This window comes from Phyllopteryx taeniolatus, chromosome 2 (assembly GCF_024500385.1).
Source record: "Phyllopteryx taeniolatus isolate TA_2022b chromosome 2, UOR_Ptae_1.2, whole genome shotgun sequence".
In the NCBI taxonomy this organism is placed as follows: Eukaryota; Metazoa; Chordata; class Actinopteri; order Syngnathiformes; family Syngnathidae; genus Phyllopteryx; species Phyllopteryx taeniolatus.
Window position 1 is genome coordinate 25,825,669 of NC_084503.1, and position 17,889 is coordinate 25,843,557.

General features: G+C 40.3%; 2 protein-coding genes and 1 long non-coding RNA gene across 5 annotated transcripts in view; 1 reads left to right on the plus strand and 2 right to left on the minus strand.

The window, feature by feature from the left end:
- The window catches only part of LOC133474141 (granule associated Rac and RHOG effector protein 1-like), a 72,164-nt gene extending 70,684 nt beyond the window's left edge, over positions 1 to 1,480 (minus strand). For 2 of the 3 annotated variants that reach the window (XM_061765508.1, XM_061765504.1), the window contains exon 1: positions 1,356 to 1,480. The gene's annotated coding sequence lies outside the window, so the exon portion shown is untranslated. The remainder of the gene's footprint in view (positions 1 to 1,355) is intronic. The other variant, XM_061765509.1, reaches the window with a different exon arrangement.
- A 1,269-nt stretch (positions 1,481 to 2,749) lies between these two features.
- On the plus strand, positions 2,750 to 16,130 carry gpib (glucose-6-phosphate isomerase b). Its single transcript, XM_061765517.1, has 18 exons — positions 2,750 to 2,909; positions 4,000 to 4,090; positions 4,164 to 4,232; positions 4,813 to 4,932; positions 5,010 to 5,093; positions 6,385 to 6,531; positions 7,540 to 7,611; positions 7,702 to 7,746; positions 7,864 to 7,917; positions 8,236 to 8,296; positions 9,307 to 9,350; positions 9,448 to 9,600; positions 12,103 to 12,232; positions 12,319 to 12,395; positions 13,069 to 13,197; positions 14,844 to 14,919; positions 15,533 to 15,599; positions 15,714 to 16,130. Exons 1-18 carry the CDS (start codon positions 2,791 to 2,793, stop codon positions 15,835 to 15,837), a joined length of 1,662 nt encoding a protein of 553 aa, XP_061621501.1. The 5' UTR covers positions 2,750 to 2,790; the 3' UTR covers positions 15,838 to 16,130.
- LOC133474147 (uncharacterized) lies at positions 5,729 to 7,627 on the minus strand. Its single transcript, XR_009787368.1, has 3 exons — positions 7,489 to 7,627; positions 6,359 to 6,573; positions 5,729 to 6,009 (listed from the first exon to the last, which is right to left on the minus strand). It is a non-coding gene; the product is annotated as an uncharacterized LOC133474147 (long non-coding RNA).
- Positions 16,131 to 17,889: the final 1,759 nt, after the last annotated feature.

Genomic DNA, 17,889 nt, shown 5'->3' on the forward strand with positions numbered 1-17,889 from the left:
TGCCTTGGCTCAATAAACGTTGGGAATGACATGTCCGCTCGCTGAAACAGGCTCATTTCAACAAGCTGTGTGTAAAATGTGCTGCAATTCTTGACCCTTTCGGTATTTTGCAAAAGCATGCAACAGTTGTGTTATCAAGACACCGGGAGACTGTTTTAAATTCTGAGGGGAAATGCATAATGTCTCCTTTACAGAAGTAGTGAAACATTGCGTGTCTTTACAGTGTTAGGCTTTGAGCAGCTACATATTTTCACTCTCTCTCTCACTCACTGTCTCCAAAAGAGCCAAACAGGAAACACATTCCACATGCGCTCATGGCATATTTCATCTTTTCAGGTGGCCAAGCGTTGTGTTTACAACTCACAGACGAGCGTTTACATTCGGTTGTTCTTGATGGCGGCTCACTACGGTATGGGATGGGAAGCGTCATTATAGAGCGCCCGTGTCCATCTTGTATTGGGCGACAGTTTTAAAACAGGTGGGATCACTATTTGGCAGGAATCGTCTGCTCGCCGGTTTCACCGAAACTCCCGGCGGAGGGAGCACTACGTCGCAGCTATTAATATTAACAATAATAAAACTAGTGACAAGACAGCCACCTTTTGTGTCGTTACAAAACTTACACACACACACATACATACACGTGTTGCAAAGAGAACGCCATTTGTTAATTAAATTAACTCAAACACTATTAGTTAGGTAACCGCAAGCTAACATCAAACACAAGTGTGTTAACTTGTATTAAAGTCCCGTGTATACAAGTCCGCCCTTGGCCAGGTCCATTATCGGACACACGAGTGGCTAACTGTGGAGCTGGGTCTTACTAATAATCGATTATTAACCCACTTTTAACTTCATTCGTGAAGCCCAGCAAGCCGTTGTCAAGACGACGAGCTCCCCCGAAGCAACTTTGATGGCGTGCAAAAAAAATAAAATAAATAACCAACACGGAGTCGCTCCTCCCCTCTTCAGCCCAAAGTGGGTGGTTTCGATCAGAACAGAGACAAATATGTTCAAATGGACTGTTTTGGCTAGACACCAAGCGTGTCGTAACTCACCAGAAGCCGGTCACGGGGAAGTAAGTGCATAGAAGTTGTCAATTGGGGGGGGGGGGGTGGGGGGGGCGTCCGATAATGGGCGCACGGATGTTTCATGTGTACTCTGTGCATTTCGCGACATAGCTACGCGGGGCTAACGTTAGCTTGCCACAGCTAGCCTCTCTGCGACACAACCGAAGAGCGTTACAGAAGCACAAAAGCTCCACAAACCCCAGCTCCCTGCAATATACACGGGGGAAACGTAATAAAATGGAAGGCAAATGTTACGGTAGTAAGGGAATGAGGCGCATCGCTTACCAGCTCGGCTCAACTCGGGCATCCACCCTCTTTGACAGCGAACCTCCTGTCTGTCTGAGTGACGAGCCAGTCAAGCCCGACGTCATAAACGCCAACACTTCCGGCGAAGGTTTCAACAATAAATAGCGCAGACAGCGAATTTCCTGTCTGTGACTGTAGCGTGTCGTTAAAAAAAAAGAGGAAATACTTTCGGTAAATGTTTCACAATAAAATAAAAAAGCCTGGATGGTACTGTGAATAAATTACATTTCGCTGTTTCGTTTAAGCCCGAGCCATCAATCATTATGTCCTATTTAATCATAATTAGAGCCAAAGTTAGGTAATAGACTAAAACAGAGGCAGCGAAAAGGAATCATCACTTAAAAGAACGGGTCGTCACAAAGACTGTGTCTTTCTCGCCCTCTAACGTTGGATCAAGACTGTTGCACCAAGTTCACGTTGTTTGGCGGCCGAACGGTCGGTAGGGGGCGAGCTGCTCCACAAATCCCACCAGCAAGGCCTCATTCGGCCCCTCACCTGAATACTTTCAGTTAAAACATAGATAGAATGGAATATAATTTAAATATATATTTAACTTAACTCATACGCACTGAAACAGGGGGAAAAACCCGATTTCAAATTGTCTGTACTTTCTACTCTTTCCTTTGTTATACTTTTTGATTGATTGAAATCTCAGAGACTTTTAAATCGGAAGAACATGGACAGCAGAGAGATGGAGGCACATGAACATTAAAAATGATGACGCAAACGAGATTCAGAAATGCAAGATATTCCCCATCTATGGCCTTATTTAAGAAACTCGTTTCATACAAGAATGATTCATGGCAAATGTGTTGTGGCTTGTACCAGCCTAAAAACGACCAACTCCTGGAAATCCTTCATCAAATATGAAATAACACATACAGGTAAGGTGGATTTTTTTCCGGTTGTTGGCATTGGCTAAATTAACATTTTTGACTATGTTTTGTTTTGCTCACACGGGACATGTTCTTTAGTTCAGTCTTAATTATCCTGGCAGAATTTAGCTTGGAGCAAAGTTGTGTCCGGTGATTTTGTTTTCTTTAAATTTCATCATGTTATCAAAATGGGTATTGTATACAGTATAATTGACAGTATGAATTATTGTTCACTTTTGTACTGTTTTTACTTTTTGACTCTTACTTTACAAAAGAGTTGAATGAGTATGTCTACTTTACCAGTGTTTTTTTTTTTTTTTTTTTAATCTGTACTTCCACTTCAGTGCAGAGTGTGAGTACAGTACTCTTGCCACCTGTGCCAAACACGCAAACCCTGGATGACACCCAGGGGGGAGGAGGTGTGAAATGCATGCACCAACCCTGAATATAGTAAGAGTAGGAGGGGCCCTGGTGGACCTTCAAAAAGCTTTTGCACTCACCCCCTCTGCCCCACTCAGCCCACCTCCGGACTCCACAACATGGGACTCACACAGGACCCCGTCTTCGAGCGGCTGCAACAATGGTACACGGCCCACGCCTTGAACCTCAACATGAGGCACATGTTTGACGGCGACAAGGAGAGGTTCCACAAATTCAGGTGGGAGGCCTTCCTAATAAAGCGGGTTCTTGCGCTTCATCATGTTGCACTTGTGTCACAGGTGGGGGACTCAAGTCACATGACTTGACCTGAGTCAGACTTAAGTTGCTAATTTTAGAACTTGGGTCTTGCTTGCCCAAAACTAATGAAAGACTCAACATGACTTTGACTTGGTATTCAAGTGACTGGATTTGAGATGTGTTAAAACAGCTAACTAACACAAGTACAGATGCAAAGTGCAAAATGGCTAATGTGCAAATATAAGATAAGAGAGGTGTTACAGCAGTAAAAAAAACTAATAAAAAAAAAAACTAATACAAATGTTCCTTAAACATACGTTTACAATGGTACCTTAACTTACAAGTTTAATTTGTTTGGTGACTAAGCTCAATTTCCTCATAAATATTTCCCTTTCAAATGAATCGAAACGCCACTAATTGGTTCCAGCCCCCCAAAAAGCACCACCATTTTTTGTTTTTAATGTGTTGTACAAAAACATGAGAAGAGAATAGTTTTATAAAATGCAATTACTGTACTTACTGTAGTAGCTGCATGTTGGATGTGTGCATTTAAGTTGCATGGCCTAGTGAATGAATAAGTAGCTGGAGTTGTGGCTGGCAGCAGCTCCTTGCAAGTGTTTTCATTTTGTATTCGTGTGTTTAACTGTTTGTCCCTTTCAATTAATGGCTGACAGGGCTTCGGCGACAGTGGGTCTCCTTGCCCACATGCGAGGGCGTGACAGTACCTTCATTGTGCCATTTTTTTAAATTTCATTTTACTCGTATCTGAAGCAAGCGCATATCTGAAATTCTGGATTGCGACGCAAGGCAAAAAAATGACCAAGTGATGACTTGTAACTCAGAATAAGGTATGTTGTATCTGAGCGAGACTGCACTGTATGACTTATGACTTGCCAGTCAAGTAATGACTTGACTCGTCTTGCTTGAAATTCAGTGGTGACTCAAATGACTTGCTTGATTTTTGCCACAGTAACTTAGGACTTGCTTGACACTTGAAAACTAAGACTTGAGACTTACTTGTGACATGCACAAGACTGTATGTGACTTAGTCCCACCTGTGGTTTGTGCAGCCTCACACTGCAGACCGACGATGGAGACGTCCTGCTGGACTACTCCAAGAACCTCATCACCGAAGAAGTCATGAAGATGCTGGTTGACCTGGTAGGTTGTTGTTCTTTGGAAATCCCAACATTTGCGGTGACCTTAAATGCACCGTGTGGTTTGTCTTCGGCAGGCCAAGTCGAGAGGCATGGAAGCGGCCAGAGAGACCATGTTCACCGGAGACAAGATCAATTTCACTGAGGTGCTCAGTGTTCATGATGTCATCATCTTCCTGACTTGAGCAGACCTTCTGCAGGGCTGATGCATACAACAAGATGGGCTTTGTCGCCCATGGCGGTGTAGTCACAAGCCCCTTTCACACTGCCTGTAAAAATTGCATTTTCCACCCTTAAACGCGTGACTATTCAGAGTTACGCAGGGTACAATGAAATGTCAAATATTAAGGCAATCTGGAGCTATTTGGCAAGTCTCATGATTCCTTTTTTTTTACGGCTGCAGAAATAGGGCCACTGTATTGTACAGCATCCACCACACGATATCTCAAATCTGTGCAGGCTACAAATAATTCTCAAGTCTACCCAAGACGTTCTGGAGTGAAATGCACTGCCTTGCCCAGTGTCACAAAGCTTGATCTCAGCTGTACGTCATTTATCCGCCAACAGGATAAGGACCCAAAACACACAGCTACAAACAGCCAAAACATGGAACCATTGTGAAAAGCCCTGATCGAAACCCTATTGAACATCTGCAGAAGAAGCTGAAATGTAAAAAAGTGACTTGTGAACTCTGGTTTGATATATAAATGTGTGACTGTGCTTTAGGGTCGCGCTGTGCTCCACGTGGCTCTGCGAAACCGCTCCAACACTCCCGTTATGGTGGATGGCAAAGATGTAATGCCAGATATTAATAAGGTTCTGGACAAGATGAAGAACTTCTGTCATGTGAGTAAAATGTCATAGAAAATACCATGTAAAGAAAATTGAAGTCACATCTGGTTCACTGTGTGTTTTTCCTGCAGAGGGTTCGTAGCGGTCAGTGGAAGGGCTACACGGAGAAGAGCATCACAGACGTCGTTAATATTGGGATAGGAGGATCGGATCTTGTGAGTAAACCTTTTTACTACTCACAAAAAGTATTAGATATTCTTCTTTCGGGTGAAATTTTTAGGATGAACATAAAATGCACTTTAACATTTGCAGGTCAACTTAATTTGAATTTCTCTAAACTTTTGAATGGATGTGTCCGACTGATAAATGTCTCATGCAATCCTTTTTCTACAACCTACTGTTCTCAAACAGGGAGCTAACGGCAAAGTTCACAACAGGTTGAGCCATAAAAATTTCCAAGGAAGTTGTAATGGTAAAATTGTTAAAAGCAAACCATGAACGAAAGCTTTGTAAACGTCTTTCCTTCGAAACGTAATAAGAGCAACTCCTCCCTCATCTTGGGGGCAGCAGACGAGGGAAGTATGCAGACAATAAAACTGTCGCCCATGCTCTTCAAAACTTCAAGATAGCAAGGTGCTTAGTGAGTTGCCTTGTTTGGTTTCTGAGAGTAATCTGTTAGTGCTCTGCTCTGCTCGGTATTTGGTATTTGGGAGGGGCCTTCCCTCTCTCAAGTCAAGGTATACACAGACTGTTATGATGCGAGTCGGAAATTACGGAGACAGGAACGCATTCCTTTTCGACTTGTTTTCTCTCTGACCACTAAGATAATAAATATTCTTAGAGACACGTGTCTGAGTCAGATACTTTATTTCTTCAGCTCACATGCACAAACAGAAATTACCACAACGTCTAGTTCAATGCCTTTCTTTGAGTCTTCCAGCCTCTGTATCGCTAAGTTCTGTGACACACTAAGCTCAGTGTCCACTACCCTCTGAAAACATCCTGTTTGAAGCCTCACAATGGCGAGGTAATCCATCCATCCATCCATTTTCTGGGCCGCTTCTCCTCACTACGGTCGCGGGCGTGCCGCAGCCTATCCCAGCTATCATCGGGCAGGAGGCGGGGTACACCCTGAAGTGGTTGCAATGTTGATCATTTATTAGGTGTCATCTTGGTCTGATGATGTCAAAATGTGATCAGCATGAGGAAGAGGACTATTCAAAATGAATGAACTAAAGCAGGAAATCTATTAGTCTGTTCGTGGATCAAAAACGTGTTATGAATTTTGATGTTCAGCTCCTTGTTAGAGGACAGCAAGTTGTGTAAGTAGAAGAAGTATTGAAACATTGAACAGCTGAACATGCATTCAAAAGTTTAGAAGAGGTCAAAAAAACTGCAAAGGTTTTAGTACAATTTAGGATAATCCTGAAATTTCAGCCAAAAGCTGAATACCCCAAAGGTAGTAGTGTGCGTACTTAACATTTAACATGATCTGTCGAACGGCAGGGGCCCCTGATGGTGACCGAGGCCCTGAAACCGTACTCTAAGGACGGGCCTGCCGTGTGGTTTGTGTCCAACATTGACGGGACGCACATCGCCAAGACGCTAGCGCAGCTCAACGCCGAGACCACGCTCTTCATCATTGCCTCCAAGGTGCTGTAGGGATCCAACGGAAGGGGGGGGGGGGTTTGCAACCTGTTTTTGTAAAACATCAAAGACAATTTCGTGTAACCATCAGAGAAAGTTTGGCATGTTTTTGTAACGCATCAAAAACATGAAGTCTTTGATGAACCTAACGAGTTTTTATAAACCTTGGATACAATTAAGTGTCATCAACAAGCCTAACATTTTGTAAACATCAAAGACAAATTTGAGCCTTTGACACACCTAAAGCTAAGTGTTTTTGTAAAACGCAAGAGACAATTTGGAGTCTTCTATGGACCCATAGTATGTGTATTTTTGGTAAACATCAAATACAAATTAGATCCTTTGATGATCCTAAAGTAAGTATTTACAAAACATCGACGACAAGGTGGAGTCGTCAATGAACCTCACGTATGCTTTTTCGTAAACATCGAAGACATGTCAGAGCCGTTGATAAAACTAATGTGTTTCTATAAACATCAAAAACAAGTTGGAGTATTCAATTATCCATCCATCCATCCATTTTCTGTTCCGCTTACCATTACCCTAACATGATTATTTTCATTTTAAAAAATCAAAGAAAATTTGGGGTCTTCAATGAAACTAAAATATTTCTGGGAACATTGAGGATGAAGCCTTTGATTTACCTAAAGTAAGTTTTTTGTAATATACCAAAGACTAATTAGAGCCCTCGATGCACTCAAAGTAAATGTTTTGGTATCAACCTAAGACATTTGGAGTCGTCCATGAACCAAAATTTGTTTTCATAAACATGAAATACAATTTAGTCTTCAAGTCACCGAATGTAGTTTTTAAAAAAAAAATTATAGCAAAGACAATTCAGAGACGACGACCTTTTAATGTGTTTGTGTAAACATCAAAGACTATAAATGGCCTTCAATTAATCATGCTTCTTCACATCATAGACAATTTAGAGGCTTCCACACACACCTACTATGTACATACGTTTTTTCCATTTAATGGTAGTTTTGTCTTCCCCTTGGTGATTTTTGTCAGACCTTCACCACCCAGGAGACCATCACCAACGCCGAGTCGGCCAAAGCATGGTTCCTGGAGCACGCTAAAGACGTACGTGAGTGTGGGCTTAGGCGGCAGCCTTGCATCCATCTCATGTTGGCTAAAAAAACAACCATTAACGACTTTGTAATTTTTCCATAGAAAAGTGCTGTGGCCAAACACTTTGTCGCTCTATCCACCAATGGCGTAAGTCACCCAAATCTATCTATCTATCTATCTATCTATCTATCCATCCATCCATCCGATCATCCATCCATCCATCCATCCACCCACCCACCTAATTGCCACCCTTGTGTCTTCCAGCCCAAAGTGAAGGACTTCGGCATCGACACAGAGAACATGTTTGAGTTCTGGGACGTGAGTGCTCTTTCCGTATCGCGGCTATATTTAAGCAAAACTGTTTGACCAAGACGGTGCTGGGGCCCGGCCCGCAGCTGCCGAGTAATCAGAGGCCCTCCCCTTGTGCCTCCCCCTCAGTTGTTATTATTGGTGGCGACCTTCTCCCTTGCAGAGGTTACTGTACAGGCTGGCCCATAGATAAAGGTCACAGGCCTTTAGTTGCTATTTTAAGTGCAGCGGCCACAATATGGCCTTTATGTCACCATGACACGTTTTGGCTATCTCTTTTGATTTGAGTTGAAATGCATTTTTTAGTGATATGTTTGATCCTTTCAGTGGGTTGGAGGGCGTTTCTCCTTGTGGTCAGCAATTGGAATGGCTATTGCCTTGCACATTGGTACGTACTTCAAAAATTATTATGTGGCCGTTACTGGGCAAGGAACCATTTTAACATTATGATTTTTTTTTCCCTCAGCCACTAAATAAGATAAATGTTACACATAAAACACAATAAAACTCGCAAATTTATAATCACATACTGTATAATGAAAGGTAACTCTTAAACTATATGATAGTATAAATACTATTAACAATTATAAAATAAGTAGCAATAGTAAAAAAATATTCTTTTACAGTCATAATAGTAATTATTGTTACTGATGGTGTAGTTGTACACTTGCCTGACTTTGGTGCGGGCAGCGTGGGTTCAGTTCCCACTCAGTGACGGTGCGAATGGTTGTCCGTGTCTATATGTGCCCTGCGACTGACTGCTGACCAGTTCAGGGTGTAATAATTATTTTTATTATAATTTTGGCCTCATTATTATATAATCTTTCAACTATAATTATTTTCTCATATTTGATTATTATTTTATCATACAATAATTTATATGTAAAGAAGAATATTATGATTGTATTATAGAAATATAAGATGTGTATATTATACATACACACACTGCTGTATATTAAAAAAAATTTATACCATGGAATTATATATATGTAAATATGTATGTGTGTATGTATGATAAAATAATAATAAATGAACATGTTTTATACATTCAAATACTTATTATACTATAAATTATATTGCACAACTACAAAAATAACATTTAAAAATAAAAATTTATAATAAAATAAATGTATTAGCTATAATACATGAATTTAAAAAACACATTTTAATGAAAGAAAAGTATTATATTATGCAATCATTAATTCTTGTAATGCGTTACAATAATTATTCAGTATTTTATTATTTAGCTTTATTATTTATTATTAATTATTATTTTGAATTCTGATGAGTGCCCAATAAAGGATGAATTCTGGAAGCCATTTTTTGCAACTGTGATCACAAGAGCAGAGAGTGGCATGCTCTTGTTTTGATGACGTCAAATGTTTTTCTTTTCATTAGGCTTTGACAACTTTGAGAAGCTCCTGGCAGGCGCCCATTGGATGGTAGGTCATCCCGGAGGTCCAGGTTACGTGCAGAGAACATGAAAAAAAAAAAAACACTCTTAACATCAGGTACGCCTGCACAATTTTCCCCCTGCAGGACAAGCACTTCCGCACAGCTCCCCTGGATAAAAACGCTCCGGTGCTGCTGGCTCTGCTGGGCATCTGGTACATCAACTTCTTCCACACGGAGACTCACGCCATGCTGCCCTACGACCATTACATGCACCGCTTTGCCGCCTACTTCCAGCAGGTTGACTTCATCGCTTAAAAAAAAGAATAATTGTCATTTGCTAAAGTTTAAATTAAAACAGAATTTGTGGGGTACAATTATTTCCTTATTACTTTTTTTAACAAAGCTTGCCTTTCTGTTTCCATTGAAAATTGCAGCGAAAGGACGGAGAGAGTCCAGAGACTCAATCTATTCCAAAAAATAAGATTATAAAACAATATTTTCATATTTCAAATCACCACAATACAGTCCCCCCCAAAAGTATTGGAAGGGCAAGGTCATTTCCTTAGTTTTTGTTGTATACTGAAGACATTTGGGTTTCAGATCAAAAGTTCAGAAATCCAGCTTTTATTTCATGGTATTTACATCTAGATGTGTTAAACAACTCAGGACAGAGCACCTTTTGTTTGAAGCCACCCACTTTTCAAGTGAGCAAAACTATTGGAACAGACATTATTAAATTAACTTAAAGTGAATAACATTTAATATTTGGTGGCATAACCCTTACTTGCAATAACTGCATCACCCATTGACTTCACCAGACTGTTGAATTCTTCATTTGAAATGCTTTTACAGGCCTTTACTGCAGCCTCTATCAGGTTCTTGGTTTTTTTTTTCTGGCTTCCCTTCAGGAAATAAAATGCATGCTCTATTGGGTTAAGGTTCAGTGATTGACTTGGCTAGTCTAAGACCTTCCACTTTTTTCCTCCTGATGAAGTCCTTTGTTGTGTTGGCATTGTGTTTTGGGTCATTGTCTTGTAGCATGATGAAGCTTCTCTCGATTAGTTTGGATGCATTTTTCTGTTAACTGCCAGACAAAATGGTTTTGTAGACTTCAGAATTCATTCTGCTGCTACCATCATAAGTTACTTCGTCAATAAAGACTAGTGAGCCCTTTCCAGAAGCAAGCCCAAGCCATGGCATTACTTCCATCATGCTTCACAGATGAGCTTGTGTGTTTTGGATCAGAAGCAGATCCTTTCTTCCTCCATACTTTGGCCTTTCCATTACTTTAGTAGAGGTTAATCTTGGTCTCATCAGTCCATAAAACTTTGTTCCAAAAATGTTGTGGCTCATCTCTGTACTTCTTTCCAAAATCCAATCTGGCCTTCCGATTCTTCTTGCTGATGAGTGGTTTGCATTTTGTGGTATGGCCTGTATATTTCTTCTCTCGAAGTCTTCTTCGAACAGTTGATTGTGATACCTTCACCCCTGCCCTGTAGAGATTGGTACTGACTGTTGTCTTTGGGTGTTTTTTCACAGTTCTCACAATATTTCTGTCGTCAACTGCTGTTGACACCCTTAGCCGACTTGTTTGATGTCTGTTGCTCAGTACACCAGTAGTTTCTTCCCTTTTCAGCATATTCCAAATTGTTGTATTGGCTATGCCCAAAGTGCAATAGCTTTGATTGATTTTCCCTCTTCTCTCAGCTTCAAAATGGTTTGCTTTTCTCTCATAAACAGCTCTCTGGTCGTCAAGTTTGCTTAACAGCAAATGCAGTTTTCAAAGGTGAAACCCAAAGCCAAAGACAAGCATTATCTAATGTTTAAGCAATCAATCTAAAAGGCAACACCTGAGCAACTAGAAACACCCATCAGTCACATGTTCCAATACTTTTGCTCACTTGGAAAGTGGGTAGCTTCAAAAGGTTCTGAGTTGTTTAACGCATCTAGATGTAAATACCATGAAATAAAAGCTGGACTTCTGAACTTCTGTCTCATATTCATCTTTTGATCTGAAACCCAAAGATATTCAGTATAGAATAAAAACAAAGGAATTGACCTCGTCGTTCCAACACATTTGGAGGGGACAGTATGCATGTCCTCAAATAATAAACACATTGGTGTTAGAAGTGGGGTCCGTCAGCCATTGAACTGCAAACTACAGTAAATCCACAATAAACATTCTTGTTCGAAAGCACATTTCTCTCCTTTGTCATTCACCAAATTGGTGTCTGACTGATCCCACTTCTGACACCAGTTTGGCTAGCTGCGCCATCTGGCTGCAGAAGTGTGGATTCTAACAAGAATGAGGCAGCAGATTTTTAAATTATGAAACAACTTGTTTGCTTTTACAAATATCATAACGCTCAGTTTTGTGTGTGGCTGAATGGACGAATCCCACTTCTGACACCTATTTGCGCAGCCCCCTATCTCACTGCACGAGTGTACGTTCTAACAAGAACGAGGCAGCAAATTATTTGAAGCAGTGATGACAAATTGTCCAACTATTTTAACAAGCTGGAGGCATCCTCAATTCTGACACAACGCTCTTAACTCATTCATTGCCAGCCCTCCCAGTTAACATGGATATTTGACTTCTAAAGCAGTCAGTGGCAGTGAATGTATTAATAGATGCCGTGTTTTGATTACACACTGGACACATCCATTCAGTAACGGTTTCCCCCTCAGGAAAAAAAATAACAGGAAGTGATAAATATGGGTTTATGACACACAAAGCTGACTTTAATGATCATTTGATGACTTCCACCCCTCCTACTGATAAGTGTTTTTTTCATGCAGGGCGATATGGAGTCCAATGGGAAGTACGTCACCAAACATGGCGCACGTGTAAATTATCACACCGGACCCATTGTGTGGGGCGAGCCTGGCACCAATGGGCAGCACGCCTTCTACCAGCTTATCCATCAAGGTGCCTGCACCTGAACGCACTGCTCAGTAAAACCACTCGGGTGTCATTACAATGATTGAGTCCAATCATTTGTGTTTGTAACTCAGGAACGCGCATGGTGCCGTCCGACTTCCTCATCCCGGCACAGTCGCAGCACCCCGTCAGGGACAATCTACACCACAAGGCAAGTGGACATGCGCCAGCATCAACTGATCGTGTCAGAAGTGGGTTCAGTTGACTTTTGCAATGCACACTACAACCACAACAATATACATATTCTTGTTGGAACACAATGCAGTCAGATAGTGGATGCTCACCAAATTGATATCAGAAATAGGATCTGTCCATGTCACAAACACAAAATTGAGCAATATTTTCCAACAACAACTCATGGTGTCTGAAATGGGATCTGTCAGCCATTGCAATCCAAACTCCAACAACAACAATACACATTAATGCTGGAATGTACATTTCTAGTCAGATAGGAACACTCACCAAACTTCTTCGGTCTCCGAAGTGGGATCCGTCAAACATTGCATTGTATACTTCGACAACACTATAAATATTTTGTTGCTATAATGCACATTTCTCCAATCAGATAGCGGCTCTCTCACAGTTGGTGTCAGAAATTTCAATCCAGGACCTATTTAAATGCAAACTCCAACCTCAAAATAAACATTCTTCTTACAACGCACATTTCTCTAATCAAAAAGAGGCCGCTTGGCAAATTGGTGTTAGAAGTGGGATCCGTCCATGTTGCAACTACACATTGTAGTCTTTGTAAAAGTGAACAATTTGCGGCACAATTATAATACATGACTGTTGAATGTGTATACAATAATACTGTGGATTTGTAGATTCTAGTGGCCAACTTCCTGGCCCAGACGGAGGCTCTCATGAGGGGAAAGACCACCGAGGAGGCCCGAAAGGAGCTGGAGGCCAGCGGGCTGACTGGGGAGGCTCTGGAGAAGATTCTACCGCACAAAGTGGGTCGCAACAACACACACACGCTTATATCTCACCTCCTACTTATTGTTATGTACAACCCCAATTCCAATGAAGTTGGGACGTTGTGTTAAACATAAATAAAAACAGAATACAATGATTTGAAAATCACGTTCAACCTATATTTAATTGAATACACTACAAAGACAAGATATTTAATGTTAAAACTGAATAACTTGATTGTTTTTAGCAAATAATCATGAACTTAGAATTTTATGGCTGCAACACATCCCAAAAAAGCTGGGACAGGTGCCAAAATAGACTGAGAAAGTTGAGCTCATCAAACACCTGTTTGGAAGATCCCACAGGTGAACAGGCTAATTGGCAAAAGGTGGCTGCCATGATTAGGTATAAAAGGAGCTTCCCTGAATTGCTCAGTCATTCACAAGCAAAGATGGCGCGAGGTTCACCTCTTTGTGAACAAGTGCGTGAGAAAATAGTCGAACAGTTTAAAGACAATGTTCCTCAACGTACAATTGCAAGGAATTTAGGGATTTCATCATCTACGGTCCATAATATCATCAAAAGGTTCAGAGAATCTGGAGAAATCACTACATGTAAGTGGCAAGGCCGAAAACCAACATTGAATGCCCGTGACCTTTGATCCCTGCATCAAAAACCGACATCAATGTGTAAAGGATATCACCACATGGGCTCAGGAACACTTCTGAAAACCAATGTCAGTAAATACAGTTCGGCGCTATATCCGTAAGTGCAACTTGAAACTGTACTATGCAAAGCAAAAGCCATTTATCAACAACACCCAGAAACGCCGCCGGCTTCTTTGGGCCCGAGCTCATCAAAGATGGACCGATGCAAAGTGGAAAAGTGTTCTGTGGTCCGACCAGTCCACATTTCAAATTGTTTTTGGAAATTGTGGACGTCGTGTCCACCGGGCCAAAGAGGAAAAGAACCATCCGGACTGTTATGGACGCAAAGCTCAAAAGCCAGCATCAGTCATGTTATGGGGCTGTGTTAGTGGCAAAGACATGAGTAACTCACACATCTGTGAAGGCACCATTAATGCTGAAAGGTACATACAGGTTTTGGAGAAACATATGCTGCCATCCAAGCAACGTTTTTTTCATGGACACCCCTGCTTATTTCAGCAAGACAATGCCAAACCACATTCTGCACCTGTTACAATAGCGTGGCTTCGTAGTAAAAGAGTGCAGGTACTAGACTGGCCTGCCTGCAGTCCAGACCTGTCTCCCATTGAAAATGTGTGGCGCATTATGAAGCGTAAAATACGACAACGGAGACCCCGGACTGTTGAACAGCTGAAGCTGTACATCAAGCATGAATGGTAAAGAATTCCACCTACAAAGCTTCAACAATTAGTCTCCTCAGTTCCCAAACGTTTTTTGAATGTTGTTAAAAGAAAAGGTGATGTAACACAATGGTAAACATGACCCTGTACAAGCTTTTTTGGAACGTGTTGCAGCCATAAAATTCTAAGTTAATGATTATTTGCTAAAAATAATAAAGTTTATCAGTTTGAACATTAAATATCTTGTCTTTGTAGTGTATGCAATTAAATATAGGTATTCTGTTTTTATTTATTTTTAACACAATGTCCCAACTTCATTGGAATTGGGTTGTACTTCAACGTGTGTTTCTTACCAAGGTGTTCCAAGGAAACAGGCCCACCAACTCCATCATCTTCAAGAAACTGACCCCTTACACGCTTGGTGCTCTCATAGGTGAGAAAAGCCATGATGTTGATTGTGTCAGAAGCGGGTTATTATTACTGTTTTTTATGACTACTGTTATTGAGCGGTTGCAAATAGTAATAATAATTTATAATAATAATTTTCAGACTGCTCGCTTTGGCAGTCAGTTAGGGCCGCTTATCAAATTGGTGACGCTCAGTCGGCCATTGCAATGCATACTGCAATCACATAAATAACAATAAACATATTGTGGTTTGGAATGCACATTTCTCACGTTGGATAGGGCTGCTCACCAAATTGCTGTCAGATGTGGAATCCGTCAATGCCACAAACACAAAACTCAGCATTATTATTATTATTTGTATTACTTTTTTATGACAGCAAACAAAGGGCTCCACAATTATAATATACAAGTGCAGAAAACGTGAGTATAGAACACATTTCTTGAGAAATCTTGGGTCACTCACCAAAATGGTGTCAGAAGTGGGATCCGTCCATGCTGCAAACATACAACAATATAGGAATAATACATGAGATTAGAATCTTCTGACATCTGTGTCAGAAGAGGGGTCCTCTGGTGTCAGAAGTGGGAATGTTATTATTATTATTATTTTTTAAATGATTCCCTGTTTGTTAATTTCAGCCATGTATGAGCACAAGATCTTTATCCAGGGTTTGATGTGGGAGATTAACAGCTTTGACCAGTGGGGGTGAGACACTCTTCGCCTAATTATTCCACTCTTACATTTTCAAAGTTGATTCTATGTTATTGTATTATTACTACCACTATAATTTATTACTAATGATGTGCTTTTCGTTGCTAGAGTGGAACTTGGCAAGCAGCTGGCAAAGAAGATTGAGCCCGAGCTGCAGGATGCCACCGAGGTGCACTCTCATGACGCGTCTACCAACGGACTCATCAATTTCCTCAAGAAAAACTTCGCCTGAGCGTCTCGCTCTGGTTATTGTTTTCATTATTATAAATATCAATTTCCACTAAAAGCACTGTGCATGTATGTTTTAATGTATTAAAACAGGATTTTCTTTTATGTTGCCCAAGGAGGCATAGTATGCTGCTATGTATTTGTTTTTTGCTTGGCATGATCAAAAAATCAGCACAAACTCACTTGATTTTCAGAAAAAAAAAAGTTATTTGGTGTTGTAGTTTTACATAGTTTCAAGTGTTGCAGCTCATTAATTTCTACCAATGTCAAAAATAAAGTTGCAGCAAACCACATCAAGTCATACCTCATATTAGAGGGCCTGATGAGTGTTTCATATCTGATCAAATATACCATTATATGGTAACACAATGACTAAAAAAAAATCTAACCATACTACTCCACTGCTGATTAAACTAAAAAATTAAATTTGCAGTAAACCACATCAAGTCTTGACAAGAGCTTATTATGTCAATATACCCCAGTATGACTTTGGGGGAAAGGCTAAAGGGTGGAGTTAAACCCTGAACTAGTTGCCAGCCAATTGCAGGGCACACAGATAAACAGCCGTTCACACTCACATTCACACCTACGGACAACTGAGAGTCTTCAGTGAACCTAACATGCAGTGTTTGAAGATGTGAGAGGAAGCCGGAATAGCCGCAGAAAACCCACTTCATCAAAACAAGGTTAAAAAAAACAACAAAAAACAGGAAACCACATCGAGTCACATGTCATATGAAAGACCTCAATGAGATCTTTCCAGATCTTTTAATTATCTTTTAAATATACCCTTACATGATGCCACATTTACTAAAAAATATATTTTTGGGCTGTAAATGTCAAGGTTGTCAAAGTTCTCCAGTAACAAGGTAAAAAAAAAAATCTATTTGCAGCAAACCACATCTAGTCATATGTCATATTTAAGCCCTCAATGATCTTTTTTTCTTCTTCAATATAACCACTCTGTCAATATGTCCTCATTTGAGGATATAATTATTCTTTTAATAGTATTTTTAGGTGTGAAAATGCCACCTAATCTCATGTATCGTATATTCTTTAGGGATAGAGCTTTTTGCTGGTCTTCATCAGTGAAGTGAGGAGTTCTTACTGCACTGTATGGGGGGGGGGAATTCAACTCTTTCACTAGGTGGCAGTAAAGCACCGGTTGCACTGGTTGCTGCTGCGAGGGAAGCAGGAAACCATCAGCCAGCCATCCATTTTTCGGGACCGCTTATCCTCACGAGGGTCGGGGGTGTGAGGGCACATATTGACTAACAGCCATTCGCCCTCACATTCAAACCTACGGACAATTCAGAGTCTTTAATTAACCATTCCATACATGTTTTTAGAACGTACGCCAAAGGGAGAAGATGCAAACAAGAGGTGGGATTTGAACTTGTGACGTCAGATGTGCTAAACTATGTAACTATATTTATGTTAATAGTACATTAACATTGTTAAGTATCATTTATTTCGAATTTGGAATTCTCATTGTAAAAAAGTGCACAAACACAGAGCTTAATTTGTGCACTTTTCAAATAAATAAAATAGTGTAATGTGGTGCCTTGAGATACAAGTTTAATTTGTTCCGTGACCACACTTTCAACCAAAAACAATTGTATCTCAAGTCGTACTTCCCCATTAAAATTAAATTAAATTAAATTAAATTAAATGCAATTCATCTGTTCCAACCTCCCCAAAAAATGCAACAAACATCTTTGGAATGGGTTTTTTTTAACATGGAAAAAAAGCACTCTAAAATGATGTACTTTAAAAAAACAACAAACAGTAATAACATTAATGGACAATTAAATAGAATGTAATAAAATCAGCAGTTTGTGCACCCATGATTTGATGCTTCAATTGAATTTATTGTACTGCTCCTTTTTGAGCGCCCACCTTAATACAGTCAGGCAGACACAAACAAAGAATAGTTTCACAACTACTGTCACTCAGTAACTTGCTGTAATATTTGACGTGTTTTGCAGAGGATAAATAATACATGCCTTTGAGTATTGTGATTGTCTGTCTACACGTGTTGCATCACCGCTTGTGT